At 34.4% G+C, this 16,953-nt stretch overlaps 1 protein-coding gene across 1 annotated transcript in view; it reads right to left on the bottom strand.

Moving 5' to 3' along the window:
- Positions 1-4,713: 4,713 nt before the first annotated feature.
- The window catches only part of PCDH10 (protocadherin 10), a 29,703-nt gene continuing 17,463 nt past the window's right edge, over positions 4,714-16,953 (bottom strand). Inside the window, exons 6-7 of the mRNA XM_031553250.1 lie at positions 7,818-7,892; positions 4,714-5,551 (exon numbers count right to left, since the gene is read on the bottom strand). Coding sequence (XP_031409110.1) covers positions 7,858-7,892 — 35 coding nt within the window. The 3' untranslated portion in view covers positions 4,714-5,551; positions 7,818-7,857. The remainder of the gene's footprint in view (positions 5,552-7,817; positions 7,893-16,953) is intronic.

The following is a 16,953-nucleotide window of genomic DNA, read 5'->3' as shown; positions in this document are numbered from 1 at the left end:
GTGCATAAAGAAAGGAGAACTTTCTTTTGTTCCCCTTCAAATCACTGCAGCTTGGACCACTGCCTTTAATGGAATTAGGCTCTGATGCATACAAAATACAGTTCAGTTTTGGAGCCTGAATGTTTGAATTCAAGGCTTCTAAAACTTAAGGTTGGTTTGGTTACATTCACTTTATCGTGTTGTTGTAAGGCATTGTTATACAATACATTACTCTTCACTCTTAGTGCAACTCATAGATGAGTTACCCAAAATATGCTTTTAAGCTGATGATGAGGTGAACTTTAATCACTGAAGTGCATGTATTTGGAAGCATACTGTTTCATGAATTGCATGGCTTAACTGAATTTTATCTATTGTATAATATAAATTTTTTAATACAAATTCAACTTCTTGTCTTCACCTCTCTTTAGTAAGAATGGTAATGTTATCTGAATCTCTTTTGCCATTCTGGGTATCTTCTGAATGACTACCATGGTTAACCATCCAGAGGACATTTTAATTAGTGTTGACACAGAGAACAAGAAAGTTTTGGCACAGTGTGTTTCATCTTGACTCAGCAAGATTTCCAGTACTCACATTTACACATTTTTGACAGGATGCTTCCTAAATGAAGCATTTGCCTTCTGGAGAACTACACCCACATAGATTTCATTTTTCCTTATGGCCCAGCCAACATACAATATCATGATCTTTATTAACAAATTCAAATTCAAAAACAATTTCAATTCAAGAAAGCTGTCCACGTTAGTTCTTGCTCGTTTCTTACATATGAGGATATCTACAAAAACACAGATGCTTCAGCAATGGATTTTAATGGCTGTATTTGTTCATATATATGTATCCATTTCATATCAAGACAGATCAGCAGATCAGAGGAAAAAAAAAGTGAAGGAGACCTTTAATATGAATCTGAGCTCTGATTGTAGGGGTCAGTGCAATGGATTTAACTCACTGTTTCAGAATTTTTCATAGCATAACATAATTAAGTCTTACTGGCTGCCTTTCACTTTGCTTCAAACAGAATAACTTTTCTGTTCTTCGTAGAGATCTGGTACCAACGTTTTGCAATTAAATTGCTATATCTAATTGTATATCAGTGATGCTTACTTACTTTGGCCCCTACAGCTTTGTATAATTTTTAATTAAAAAGTCCCAATGCCAAACAACTTAAGACTTGAACAAGGAACAATGGCAGGATATGATCAGCTTTCTCCACATAAGACATATAAATATTTAACAGCCTTGCAAAATTGCAATGACAATTTATCAGCCTAGGAAGACTATCTATTTATCCACCTTTTACCCTGAGGAATGATAGCACTTAAAAAAAAGAAGAAAAAAAAGTCTGCTGTGAGCAGGTAAAAGTTCTAAAGTCAAACAATGAAATGTGTGTTTGATTGTGGGTGTGACGCATGAGGAAGGGGCTGAATTCAAATGTTGAATACAAAACTCCATTCTACACTAAAGAACAAGTCTAATTTTCTAGTATCATAAATGCGTTTTCTACCCTTCTCTTTGAATTTACTGATAGGAGCATACTCCTGCAAGAAAAAATCCAGAGGCAACTTACCAGATTTTGAACTATAATATATACACACACATACCCCCCCAACACACATATATAGTGACTATAATGCATGAAGCATAATCTTTACAAATAATATATATCTGTGCATTGACATTCCACTTAGTTTTGCAACAATAATGTTGAAAAATTACTACACCTTGTTCAAATCAGCTGAGACTATTTAATGGAAATACTTCTTTTTTTCCCTTCTCAGTGGGCAGATTAATTAAAACCTGCATGAAATAATGGTAATTTTGTTTCAAGTAGTGAAACATTTTAGTATTTTTCAGTTTTTGCAACAATCAGTCTGGAAGAAATGAAAGAAATTTAATAGGCAAGTTGCTTAGATATCCGTTGCTACACATCTAAACCAGGAATTAATAAATAAATAAATAAATTACACATCTGGTTTCATTTTGTTATTCTCTGTAAGACACTGTCTTGTGCTGGAACTTTCATTTACTCTAAAGAAAGTTCTTCACAAAGACAGCTTGTTCTACTATGCTCGCAGTTTTTATGTAAATTTAAACATTAAATATTGCTTCTGATACCTAATTGAAGGATAGAACATCTCTATTCCTACAGCTGTGTACAGATAACATCCTCTGAAGCTCAGTATGCCTTACGATGAAAATTACAGAACAGGACTGAGAGACTAGTCCATGTTATTTCTCTGAGGCAAGTTTAAGTACACTTATATCATCCCTGACAGGTATTTTTTGAACTCTTGAAAATCTTTAAAGAAGGAGGTATCAGAACCTTCCCTACTCCAACTTTCTGATGTAGATACTTCTTCTTAATATGCATCCTAAATATTTTCCAACTACTTCATTTTATTTTTTTGCCCAATATGCAAATCAGAGTCCTTAGACATTAGTAGCACATACACTTAAAGGAAGAGGCAAATACAAAAAGCTAATGTTTAAAGGCATTTACATACCTATCACTGTAGATAGGCACCTAGTAGCATGATGAAATACATGGAGATGCTGAACAGTTCAATTTCAATGGGAGGTGGCTGGATGCAACAGGTATCTTCCCCACTACAACATAGAAACAGGGAAGGGATTGAACCTCTGTACGGCCAAATGCACTTCTCAGTACTTCTCTTGGGTCATAACAGATAGGTACTGTTATTTAATGTGACCTAAACCTCATGTCATCAAACATTAGCATACTGAAATTCACAGTGAACTAGGGAAATCCACAGAAGTGTTTAAATATTTTGGGAGCCGAGGATGTAGTAGTTAAAAACTTGCTGTTTCTACGAGTCCCACATCCTATCACAATTCCTTCTGGGACTCTCCCTATGAACTTAGAAGGATTTCTGTGCATATACGGATCACTATCTGTATTATCTAATATTAATTTAAAAAAAAAAAGGAAAACGAGGTGTGTATCAAATACACAGTTCACTGAAAATGTTCAGCTATGGAAAAGAATGACGTGATATGATATGGTTAAGTTTTTCAGAAAAAAAATGCATGCAAATTGTGAAGGAAGCTTTATTAAATAAAAATACTTCACTGTCTCTGAAAAAGAAAGAAAAAATATTTCTTTTCTTCCCAAAACCTGAAAACAAACTTACTTTACATCTAATATTAATGAGGTACTTGGAAACAAAGAAAAACAAATTCCTTGGAGGCCTTTAAAAGCAGAAACAACCATTTAACATAATCCTTTAAGTGAAAGTGATGTCACGAATTTCATTGTTCTTCACAAAACTAAAAAGGCGTATCGGTGACTCTAAGTCCCACTGTCTACAGCTAGAGAAACATTCCATAGTTGGTGTATGTTCAAATCAGTAACCACTGTTTTCACTCCCTTCTGATTGTGTTTTGTACAATATACATATTTTTAAAAGGATCCCCGAAATATATTTGAGTTATACAGATCGGCTAGAAATATCCACTAAAAGTGTTTAATAATGTTTGTTCAGAGTAGTTAAATTAACTTCAGAGCTCAGTCCAGCAGCCAGAATGATCAGGAATTGATCAGGAATCTTGTCTCAGGAATCCTCAGCAGGATGGTTTCCACATGGGTGAATTATCTGTCTTCTAGAAACTGTCATTATAAACAAAAATAATGACAGAGGGAAGAAAACCAGACTTAATAACCACATGGCAGTGGCTAAATTCAGCTTCTCACGCATTCCTCCTGTGGCAGCACTAGTGGGGGTATCAGCATTCCTGTATAACAGCATGATCCAAATTCAACTGCAATCAATGAAAGATTTTCTGTTGTCTTAATATTGGATCGTCCCCAGGCATTTGTTCAAATTTGGGTAGATGTTGCTTGATAACACAGTGTTCTATCATTTCTTTTCAGTACTTGACAGATATTAAGATACAGTGGGGAGGAAAAAAAAAACAACAACAACAAAAAGAAAAAAAAAAAGAAGAAAAGCACTTTACTACATTTTTACATTTAGTAAATGGTACTTAAGCTCCATGGAGATGAATTTACCTTTAAAAGTTTACTGTTTTCAGTATTTCATAGAAAAAAATTGCTCTAATATACCATTTCCAACCATACAATTATTACAGAACATAAAGATTATATGAAAGGGCTTGATCCTTTTCCCAGCTGAGATGGTTAATCAGCCCCTTTTAAACTCCTATGGGAGAAGGGTCAGATGAGAATGTGCCGTGTTCCTAATTTCAAACATCCTTTGTGATGAAAGAGTCGATATTTTGGCATATACTTTGCCTTTGTAGTTTGAATTCTATCAATAACTATTCCTAGCCACAAGAGAAATATTTTTAGGCAATATATTTGTATAGCTTCACAAAAGTATGTCAGAGAGATGTGCGTGTGTTTGTGTGTGTGTGTATGTACGTATGCGTATTTATGAGTTTGGGATGATTTTCTTAAATTACTTCACTTACATATATCTTACATTGCAAAATGTACAGACACTCAGTGTTCTTTTCAACAACATATATAGGTGAGCTTATAGAGCCTTATAAAAGGTTTTATGATTCCAAATTAAAAAGCATAGAAATATCATCAAAATAATGGAGACTGAATTATACCTCTGATAGTACATAGCGCTCATTCTGGTAATATTGACAGCTGCATCTTTGGCATTGAAAATTCATTACAACTTTTAGACAAAATGTTGTTGTTGCTTACAGCTCTTTTTTTTTTTTTTTTTTTTTAAACTAAGAAAAACAGGATTGACCAAGATACGAATATTGGGGAAGTACTATTAAAGGTTTATTTTATATTTGTTTTTAGCAAGGATAGCTTAGGAACCCTGAATTACCTTCTCATTTTAGTGTATGGTGTAGACTGTATGAATCCATTTAAAAATCAACTAAGTTGTACCACATTTTTCTCAAAATTATATATAATATAATATATATATATTTTATATTTATTTAGAAGCTTTGAAATAGTACAGTAAACACTTTGCAACACGGTGTATAAACTACAGAATGTCTTCGATAATTTGGTGGGTCTTCAGATTAACAACATTTTTGTGACCCACGGGTGAAAAGAACATGATCACAATCTCTCTTGTAAAGTTGGAATAGTTTGGGGAACACTTGATCACACAAAAATAATATAAAACAGTCAAGTTTAAAACAGTGATATTGCATTTATAATGCACATTTCTTTTATCTGTACGATTGGCTTCTTGTGGTGATTATAAACATCTAAAGGGCTCAGTGACATTTTGGAGAGAGAAAGATATATAGTGCTGTAAACAGGCACACACTGATCAGAGAGGCAAGATCAGTTGCCTCTGAAGTTTCTACAGTTCTACACATTTCAACTCATTTCTCAGGCCTGCTGAGAGCAATTAGGTCCTATTGTTGGCCATGATGTCTCCAACAGCACACAAATCCTTCAGTTAGACAGAACTGGATGGCCAAGATAATGAAGTTGAAAGTTGATGCTTTTTGTTGGTCGACTTTTGTGCAAATCATGCTGCTTCAGGTAAGTCCTGTAGAAGTGACTAGCATATCCTTTTCCGTGCTGCAGGAAAGAAAAAAAGACACTTCTGAGAGAAAAAGGAAAAAATCAGTCCCCAACAGTTCTTAGGTTTAGTATTTCTTAAAGTGTAGAGAGATAATCAAAACTTGTCACAAACTGTTGCTTAAAATTCCCATTGTAGCAAACAGTTTAATGTTGATTCATTTTTTTCAGAGAAAAGTCTTTTTGAGGCTTGATAGTCTGAAAACCAAACTTCTCATGTTGTTTTATTATTCTGTCTAACACATCATGGCAAGTATTCCAGTGTGCCTCTATAGAAACAGTACAAGAACAAGGCAAATAGTCAGACTTGTAGTTCAATATTACAGGAATTTCCAAGCCTATTTTTTCCTAGTTCGTCTTGTTATTTGAAGCAAGATCTAGAATCCCCCAGATTCAGAAGCTGGTTTTCCTTCCTTTCAAAGTGAACCATTATCCTCATCACCAAATGACCCTTTAGTCTGGTTTGACAGAGAGATGAAAAAATGGTACATTAGTGCTACAATTAAAATTTCAGCATTTACTGTTAGGCTGGAAATTAACTTGTGTTACACAAATGAAAAAGGTCAATGCATTAGCAAACCCATATCCTAATCCAGCAGCTGTGCTAGCTATATTATCTCAAGACACTGCTTATTTTAACTGTAATTGGGAGCAAAGGTAACAAATGATTTGTATAGCACTCAGAAAGACCCTGGGTTAAATTCTGATCTCAGTTGCACACAAAGTTGAGACAAGGAACTGGCTCAGTTGCTGAAGCATTATTAGTACCATTACTACCGTCGTCTTCATTGTTGTTATTGTTTAGTAAAGCTGAAATGTTAAAATCAGCTTTTACCTTAGCTCCAAATCAACTACATTCTCTACCTGAAATTCTGTGTATTCCTGACCATGAAGTGTTACAACTAAAATAAAAGGAAACTTAGCTTGAACTAAGCCATCCATATATACATGCCTGCATGTAACTAACAGATCCAGTCTCCATTCCATTTAACAAATATACACATGAGCCATATTTATTACCTATAGATACATGCACTAATAAACATATGAGGTTTATCACTGTATCACAATGACTTTAGTTTACTCACAGAAAAATGTTAACATGGCATTGTTTGTTTGATCTAGCCTACTTATCCCATGGGATGCATACAGAAAAATGTTACAAACATTTATTCGTAAGCTACTTGTTCAATGCACAGACACCTGCCAGATCTGTTATTAACATTAAAATATCTATTACAGTTTTGAAATTTCATTCTGTAGCAAATCAGCAGCAGAATGCAAAAGGATTTTTAAAAGCTCCAGCAAGAGTTTTGTTAAGATTAAGGAGATCAGAATCTTCACGATCTTTTGAGGTAGCATAGGATGAGACCAATCAAATTTCTAGACAACTTTATAAGAATATATTTTAAATATAACAAGAAACAATAATTCCAATAATAATAACAAGATTTATATTTGATCTTCAATACTTTTTCCAAAAGTTCATTAATAATTTCAATGCTCTTGTAATTACATAAGTACAGTAGTCTTGATTGTTGTCTGCCATTGAGAAATTCATACTGCAGTACATACACAGGACTTTCATGAGACAAAACTATATAGACACACAGCACTACTTTCTTTCTACTCCTGTCTAACAGTGCACTGGAGTTATTAGCCTGGTAGTTGAGGCACACAACATTTGTTAAAGATATTCTTTCAGATAATATAGAGTCTGAACTGCTGCCTGAGTCTAATCTTTTGCCATGAAAATCAGTACTTTTTTTTTTTAATTTTATTTTAAACTTTTATTAATATGCTTATATCAGGCCATTTTATAGTAATAACTAAATATTATGAGTCAGGGTGCAGAACACATGCGACTCTCTCCACCTACAAAAATCCTTGTCCCAAATCCTCAGGTATCCTCTGCCAACATACAAAATACTTTGGATTTCAAAAGTAAGTTTTGTCCACCATGGTGGGTTTTTTTTTTTGTTTGTTTGTTTGTTTCCTCTGTAGCTGCACAGAAATCTATGTGCAGGGAAATCTCTCCATGTCTATACCAGTTTCCGTCTTTTTACAGATGGGGAATATAAGTCAGAGAGGTTAAATGGAAAGGAGGATGGAAGTAGTTTAAAACAGGGCAATAAAAGTCCTGACATCTAATTCTGGTGCTGTGTGTGTGAGTGCGTGTGTGTTCATAAGTAAACTCAAAGTATAAACACTAAGCCTCTCTGTATCACAATTTCTCCATCTGTAAAATGGGAATAATATTGCTTACCTATCTCCTAGAGGTGCAGGAAGGTTTAAATCACTATTCTTTATAATCCACTTTGAGATCCAGAGATGGCAAATGCTACAGAAATGGAAGTATCAGAGTCAGTGTAAGAGCTGGAACAAGAACACCATAATTTCTGGTGCCTAATTCTCCTTCAAGATCTCAGCTCTCTCCTTCATCTTTATTTTATTTCCTGTTGCAAATTCTCAGAGCAAGTGTATAGGGAAACTTCGAGTCTGTGTGAGTATGGATGTTAGAAAGAGGGTTTTAATGATGAGCCATTTCCTAATACTTTTAATGTACTATTTGTATATACGTATACATTCTCACAGTGGTTGAGGTGAACAGGATTATTAAATAATCACACGTATTCCAATTAAAATTCTTAGGATACATGATTTATGCTGTACTGACTATTGATTCTTCTCAAAAGACCTTAACTAAGGTTTTGAGCATTACAGTAAGAATGTTTAATGCATGAAATTTATACAGAATTTCAATAAAAACAGGAAATAAACACAGCAAAAATATATTAAGGTTCACTTATCCCACCATACTCATTAGTAAGCCTCCCATTCACATTGATGAGCTAGTTCTCTGTAGGTTGATGAGAGAAGACATGTAAATACATCAGTGGTAGGTGAACAGAAAAATGCTAACATAAGAAATAGAAAGTAGAAAATAAAATATGCCTTGATTATTCCTAGCTTATGAATCAGAAATGAACAGAAAATACTGTAAAGCCCTTATAAATAAATCTTCCTTCCAACCCATAATGAATCATCCTATTGCATCCAAATGTTGTCAGACTATTACCTCACAGCCAGGACTAAAGCAATATACATTTCTGCTTCTGGCAAACCCTGGAAAGTATTGCATGTACTTGGAAGACCTTCAGACTCTCAGAATAAAAAGAGTTCTCCTGTTTAGCATTGCTAGCTAATCTAACTAGCGCAAGAGAGAAGGCCCACTGCTTTCCTCCACTGCTGGCAAACAAAGCAGCAAAAGAAGACACATGCTGTACCTTTTATAATTATTGTCACCTTCTCTGTACTATATTTAGGAGCTCCAAAATGTCCCACAGCATTCTATCTGCTGTAACAGATTGACTGCAGACTTCTTCTAAGTGCCACCAGTCTAGAGAACCCCTAGCTAGTAAGATCTCCAAAGAACGTGGAATTCTGTGTGTGCTGCTGCAGTTAGAGAAATACTACTGATGCCCCTCCACTTAAGAGAAAGAAGACACACCTAAAAGACTCTCCTTTACATCAGAGAAAGCTCTGCAACAGGAGAATGGGAAAAAACTATATATGAACTCTCATCTTTCTATTTCAGCTCCAAATTCTCTTTAGTCGGTGCAAGTAATCTCTTGGTACTATTTATTTTCCCACGTGCTTTCAGATAAGCTTCTATGCAAACATTCAAAGCATGTTTTTTTATCTTCTTTTTTTTTTTTTAAACATTATTGTTTTAACTCAGCCTCATTGAATAGAGATCGTGCTTTCAGTAGCAGCAAAATGTATCCTACATTAAGTAACCTGTCAGCTTCAGTGGAGCTCTAATTTAGCTATAAGCAACCAGATTTTAGGAAAGAGGTCAACAAGTGAGTGGGAATGCAGAGTAAACTATTACAGCTCCCTCATCTTTTGTAGTGGTGTATCCAAGTAAAGGGTGAGACACACGGCTGGGGGATGTAGGATGGGGAAGATTACTCTGCTGCCATTCACGTTCTGTGGATAAAAAATTATGCCAGTCATTACAGGTTCCAGTTCAGCATATTTTGCAATTCATTGTGGTTTTTTGTTTGTTTGTTTTGTGTTTTTTTCTTTTTTTTTAACAAACTGTTATTCAAACAAGTATTTTAAAACATTGCTAATAAAATTTCATGAAAATTCTATTAGCAGCATTATAAGAGATTGACTTCTTCAGTTCCATTGTACTTTGGTACACAAATAGGAAAATAACTTTATCATATCTATTCCTCATGAATTATTCTTCTAGTTGAGTGAATCTTTAGTTAACTGTGCTTCATACCTGTGTACCCCATACAGCACACTTGAATGAAATAACTTGTGTTCCAGATGCCCACACTACTTTTTACCCATTTCATACAGTTTTGTTAAATCTGCATTATATCATCTAATTGAAAAAAGGAAGATGGAATATACTTACTTATGTCCCTTTAAAGTGGGGGGGGGAAAAAGAGCACCTAAAGTTAGTGATTCAGTTGGTTATGGTAGTCACTGCTTATGGGCTTATTCATATGTGCGTATATAAAATTTGTGATAGGTCTGAAGGCTCCTGAAGGCCCAAGGGAGTTAGGTAAAAATGAGGCCACATTCTGCCTTGCCATTGCTGGCATCTAATGGAATAGAGAAGAAGCTCATGCATGTAAACACTTGCATCAGAGCAGAAGATGTCTCTAACAAAGATATAAATTGCATCTTCATTACTTAAATAGCTTTTATGAGATCTGCAAAATGTAAAATGTAGTTTCTAAAACAAAACAGCAGCATTTGAACTGAACTGATGTGTACAATTACTCAGATTTCACCAAAAAAAAAAAAAGGCATTAGGTCCTGAAGCTTAGGCCAAAATGCAAGGGTTTAGAAATTATTGCAGTGAATCTTTTCTATAAGATTTTATTAAAATACACGCATCCCACGGACATTAAAATATTTCCTTGGAGACTTCGTCTTTACTTCTAGAACAAAGGACATTATGTTCAAGAGCTATCTTTCATACAAAATAAAGAATGTAGTCCCAAACGTTGTCTTGTATTAAGTGCATTACCAGCCAAACCAAATTTGACAGTGGTGGACACTGCACTGACCATAACCTAGTGGACACAACGAATAATATTACCTTTGGGGAAATAATATTACTTAGGGAAAAAGGGTTTTGCCCTTTGCCCTTAAGTACAAAAACATCACTTTTCAAATTTGAACACAGTGCTGAGATCCATATCAACAACTTGAATGTTCTTCTTTGAAAAAAAATTTTATTCATTGACGCATATTGTCACTTCTGTTAGCTTAATTTCAAAATATGAAAGTGCACGCCTAATAAAAAATGTTTTCTATTTTTAAGATGTTATTGATGTTTGGTGCCTACGTGCTTCTGGAGGTGTGCTGATCCCACCAGGAGTTCACATTGAATGTGCCTCGGTAAATATTTTCATATGGCAACGATACAATTGTTGACACCTTGTGACAGCCGTTGAAATCTAATTCCTTTGTGCTATTGAATGCTCTGAGATTTATATTGCACCTGGACTCAGCCGATTCTCTGAAAAAAGAATTACAGTTCTTAAGAACAGGTATTCAAGTCTCAATTCAAAGGATAGCCCTAAACATAGAAAATTTCTCTTTTTTCTTTATATGAAAGTTTAAGTCAGTTTAAGCACTGTCCATAATCAACACATGCTTTATGTTAAACATGTGATTGACAAGGATTCTCTTTTGAATCAAGCAAGCTTTTTGTCATCAGTTTTCTGTGGCAAATAATTCACTTGTATTTGGATTTCTGTGCTAAGTGTTGACTATTTTTTTCACTGCCAGGAACAACCCCGTGGCATAGTGTGTCGGAGTTGCCACTCTATTTCTGGTTGCCGTTATTTACTACAGAAACAACACTTTTAAATTATTACAACACAGTATAAAAAGTGCTGAGGTTCACTCTATAATGTACCCTAGAAATAACAAAGTCAGTTTTCCCACAAGTAGAATAAGAACAGGAAAACACCTTCATCTTTCTGTATTATTGCAACTGTATTATCTACCTGAATACACTAAGAATAATACATGACATCACTCTTCTAGTCAGAGAACCATGAAACATTTCATTTTGAAAGAGCACTTATAATTAAGTACTGTATTAGTTCTGATTAAGTAACTCCCAAATTATCCTTCATGTAAGTCATACATACTCCCTAAGAATATTGCCAATTTCTTCATCAAGAATTCATTCTAATTGCATACATATTCTTGTAGCAAATTCACATTCTCCATATTCACATTCACTTTAAGCTATTAATTTTGGTACCACTCTTAGTAATCCTAGTATTTGATTCCTTTCATTGTTGTAAGTATTCCTTATGTATTCGTATGCAACTATCATTTCTTCTCAGATCTTCTTTTCTTCCTTCGCTTAAAAAAAAAAATCAACATTTTATTGTACTCTTCTGAAATCTATACTATACATCTCTTTAAGCTGACAAGCCTGAAAATGAACACGTCAGTTTGAGAGTTAAGCAATGCAGAATGCACTGAAGGTTAGCTACAATGTGACTTAAAATTTTCAGTGCCCTGGGGAGAAAAGGGAGGATATGAACAAGTCCTCCTAAATTGCCCTTAAGTGCCTAAGTTCCCCATAGATTCAAGACAGAAGTAGACACACACACACACACACACATATATATATAAGGTCACCATATGGTGGCCTTCAGAGGCATCTAAATTATTCACACTGACTCAAGCCTAAAATAATTAAACGTACTTCTTCTTACAATAGGCAACATGCATTACAGCATTACATCAATATCACACTGTGTATCTCTGTGCAATTTATCTTTGTCATTACATTTTTTCTACCACCCCTCTCTCCTGATGTCATTAGGATTTGGCAAGAATGATGTTTCCTCTCTTTTTGTGAGCATTTTCTTTTCTATTTCACTAAGCACAGTACTTTACATTGTCTTTTATGAGTAGCATAGATTCAGGTTTCAGAGAGTTCTTCCCGGTTTGCCAAGATAATATATTTAAGTGTATAATATAAACTTCAAAAAGACACATTGGCACGGTTTCTATCTATAAATGAAATGTGCCCTTAACCATTCTTTCTCAAAATACCACTAGAATGGAATGATTTACGTCCCCATTATTAAAATTTCTCAGCCCTATCCTGTCATATATGGGAGCTATACAGTGTGATTAAATTCATTCCGTCTTCAGGAATGGTTCCTGGCTGGTGTTCTAATCTACACCATGCCCAGTTACAAAGGCCAAAAGGACACCAGAGAGCATAAGGCATTATTGACCATAACACCTCAGTGTTAGAAAGGATCATGCTTAAGTAATGAGAAGAAATAATGGATATAAAATATACTGCAAATACAAAACACACAGCACTTTGTTTCAAGTAGAACAGGAAAAAAAAAAGTTGTCACTGCATTTCATTTGCATTTCCTATCAGTACTCATAGTTATACACAGTTATATTCATTTGTCATCTAAATGCCAAATGAGAACAGATAGATGTCAAATTAAAGCACAAATAGGAGACTAAGAAAGTAATAAAGTCATAGAATGTTATTCTGACATTAGATTAATCCACACTATCATCATCTACAACGTTGCTTATGAATAAAGACAGGCTTTGTTCAAGAAGTTTCAGACTAAATCCTTGTATGGTGCTGAATGCAGCCATGAAGCTGGAAGTGAAAAGATAAAGTCAAAGGACTTAACAGGAGTCTGTCATCCCCACAACTTCTTTGGTGAATCTAGTCTGCTTCCATTTTTTTCTAACCCACATGACTCCTGTAAAAACATCATGTAAAATAGTATCATTTACACATATGAAAGATTCCTGTGCATACAGGAAGTGTTTGATTTAGTCTTGCAACGCATACATGCACAAAATTTTCAGGTAGAATTTAGGAAGCAAGTTCAACAAGTCCACAGTATTTTCTTCAACCAATGATGACAGTTACCCTATCAAAGAAAATGATTAATTATCTTTGGTTGAATTTTCAGTGAAATCACATTGCTTATCATTCACGGTATTTAATTCTCCCAGATTTTAGGTATTGAAGTTAAAAATTGTACTCCAATTGTCTGTATCTTTTATTTCCTGCCTTATAAGAAGGTACCAACCATATAATTTTTCACTCTTCTGACTTCACCTTACTGTTTTTCTAAAACAAATTAAACACACTGACAGGTATTTCCCAGCAGCAATCATCTTACTGCTTACGTGGAACTGTGGATTCTCAGTGTCTAGTGTACAAATAGAGCTGTTTACAGGCTTGCTAGATAAATAGCAACACTGATCCCTATAGTGTGCTTGTTCAAAAATGATAGATGTGGTTTCTTTTCTTACAGGCTATATGTTGCATTCTTTAAACAGTTTTTCCTATTCTTCCTCTTTTGGTCAAGAAAAAATTAGGAAGAAAAGCTCTCTAAAATTAAGGCAGTGGAAATGACAGCAGAAAATCAGAGTCACTGTGTGCATGGAAAGAGCGAGAAACAAGAATCATATCCTCTGCCATACAGCCCAAGTAGTTCCTAAGAGAGGCAAACAGAGAGGAAAACACTTTTCAGCATGTAGAGCCAAGAATAGTTACACATTCAATGCTCCGGATCCTGACTGTCACATTAAGGTTTGTACATGTAAGAACAACATTTATTCATAATGAAGAGAGTTTGCCTATCAAAAATAAATAACTTCAGTGGCTTTGAAAATTTTAACTGAAAACACCTCATTGCTTTCCAGAGAAACTCATGTCCATAACTGACTAAGTTACTTTTGACATAGGATTTACAATTACAAGAGGAGAATTTCAAAAATGACTCCTGAAGTCTTTTTTTTCTGCAATTCCTTCCATATTCTACTGGTATGAATGCAGAAAGTAGCATTTGGTTATTATTATTCTTTTAAAAACTGACGAGAGATGGCAGAGTATATTAAGTCAAACCAAAAGTTCAGTATTATTTCAGATTTGTTACTCATGTTCCCTTTTTTTTTTCTGTTTATTTGTCTTTGTTATAGATGCAAAGAGTGCTATAGTCTTCCTAGATAAAAGATGCTATAGAAGCCAACTAACTGGTGAGTGTTTTCATCAGTTCTTTAAGTAGCACAGGGTACTGTGCTGTACTGTTCTGAGACCATAGTGGCATAACGGGATTCAAACAATTGTATATACATATAACAGTTACCACCTGTGCTTTAAAATTAGAATATCAATATTAGAATATTAATTGTTTTTAAAAAGCATTTTTATATGTTTTATTGAGTTGAAGCCAAGTTATCTTTGCATATTTATATATTCCTAATTTTGCTTTCTGAATTATCGATTTCCTTTCTATCATTGCAGTAATATCTTGTAAGTGCTCTTCCCTTTGAGTGATAGCTGCAAGAGGAATACATTCAGATGAAGAATGCAAACCAGTCAGGAATGTAAGGCAGAAATACCTTTCAGAAGTTACGCAATAATCACCGAACAGTAAAGCATCCTAAGTGGTTTATTCAAAATCGTACCAACTATAATGAATAAAAGCATCATAGTCTTCCTCTGCCTTGATCATAGTTTAACTGTTTAATTATAATAACCTATGTAATTTTTAAATTATTATTTTTATTTCTTTATCTAGTAAGCTTTATTTACCTCATATAGACATACCTGAACTGGCAAAATTTTACATTTATTTTAGAATAAATTTCTTAGCATTGCAGATACAGATATACATCAGCATAAATGGGAACGCTCTAGTAGATTTTGTAGAAAGTATGTTTCTTAGCATTATATGTTGGCTTTTCATCTCTGCTTCCATCTTTGCTGAGCAATCCTGAGCAGTATCATTCTCATTTGTGCAGAAATGAGAGTTGTACCCTGTTATGCAAATAAATTCCTGACTATAAGTTGAATTCCACTGCCTGTTATAGGACAAGTGGGATGCTGAACTTAGCAGATCAGAATTGAAGTTGAAAGACACAGTTTTAACAACTGTTTTACTGCATGAAGCTGTTCTAATCACAAATGAACAGCTCTCCCATGGCATTTCAATGCAACTTTTTCTTTTAATTCAGCATTAGAATATTTTCTTTCTTCTGAGCCCGAGAATTATATCAAAGATGTAACCTACTGGTACTAATTCGTTCACTTTAACTTATGTGCACGTTTACTTAAAGTATGTGTGGAAATCGTAAATTGAGTTTAAAAAGACTTAATGGCAGCAATAGCCAGCTTACAAGCTTACCTGATTGGTATTAGAAATCAAGTTGACTAATTTTAAACACATAAATGTAGACAGGGATAATATTTTTAGAAATGAATCAAGCGCTCCATTCAAAATAATTATTTACATCAGTGTAAATGCAATGCGATAACTTCTATCACAGCTGTGGTAAAACCACATAAATGATTTTCAGAAGTATGATGTAACTAAATAAGACATAAAGAAAGTACTTATTTTATGATACAGTTCTTACTCCATGATACTTAGCTCGCTTAATCTTGGTAACTTTTCTAAAATAGTAAAGACTTCATGCTTAATACATCTTTCATATATTTATGTTAAATAATAGCAGAAAATTGTGTTACATTGCCCTGTCACACAGGAATACCCTTTGTAATCCCAAATACATATCTCCACACATATCCTTCGGTGTACATTTTTTTATTCTTTTGAAATATAATCAAATACGTAAACATTTTTCTCCTATTTGTTCTAATCCAATTCAGAGAGTGTTTACGTTAGCTCTGTGGTAGATTACTTGAAATAAATTGATAGTCCAGTTCTTAAACATTCAGCTCTGCAAAGACTTCTGAGAGCTTTTCAATTTTATTTGTAAAGCTGACTTGGGTACGTTGATTTGAGAAGATGCCAAACATTTCATAGAACCAGAACCTTGGACTACACTTTAACGTAAACATAGATACTTTTGCCCAGACCCAAGCCTGATTTCCCTGATCACGCACAGATCTTCACTGTGCCTCTTCTGCAGAATGAGGCAATGACTATCCAGGCTAAGAAACAGAATCACAGAGTGAGGAGAAGCTTACAATTACATTTTTCGGGTGGTAAAAACAAAACTGATGAAGTCATTTGACACTAGAAAGCTAGACTTATGTGCATCTATCAGAGGCAGTGAAAATGTTTAGTATCCATGCCACGCAATACAAAACAGCCAAAGAAGGGAATTTTTCTTGTTCCACTTTACCTTCCTACCAGCTTTACCTGGCTACCAGCTATCTGGGAAAGGGATCAGGTTTTATATTCTTTCTCTCTTTTCCTATCAAACCTAATAAGGTGTTGGTAATAATTATCATGATAATGATAAGGTTTTCTCAGTGAAGATGCTTTTGTGTACACTGAAAATACTGTAGAGTTAATTAGGGGGCTACTTTAGAACACAATTGT

Source organism: Meleagris gallopavo, chromosome 4 (assembly GCF_000146605.3).
Source record: "Meleagris gallopavo isolate NT-WF06-2002-E0010 breed Aviagen turkey brand Nicholas breeding stock chromosome 4, Turkey_5.1, whole genome shotgun sequence".
In the NCBI taxonomy this organism is placed as follows: Eukaryota; Metazoa; Chordata; class Aves; order Galliformes; family Phasianidae; genus Meleagris; species Meleagris gallopavo.
The sequence above is the reverse complement of the archived record's forward strand: the minus strand, read 5'-3'. Positions and strand labels throughout refer to the sequence as shown.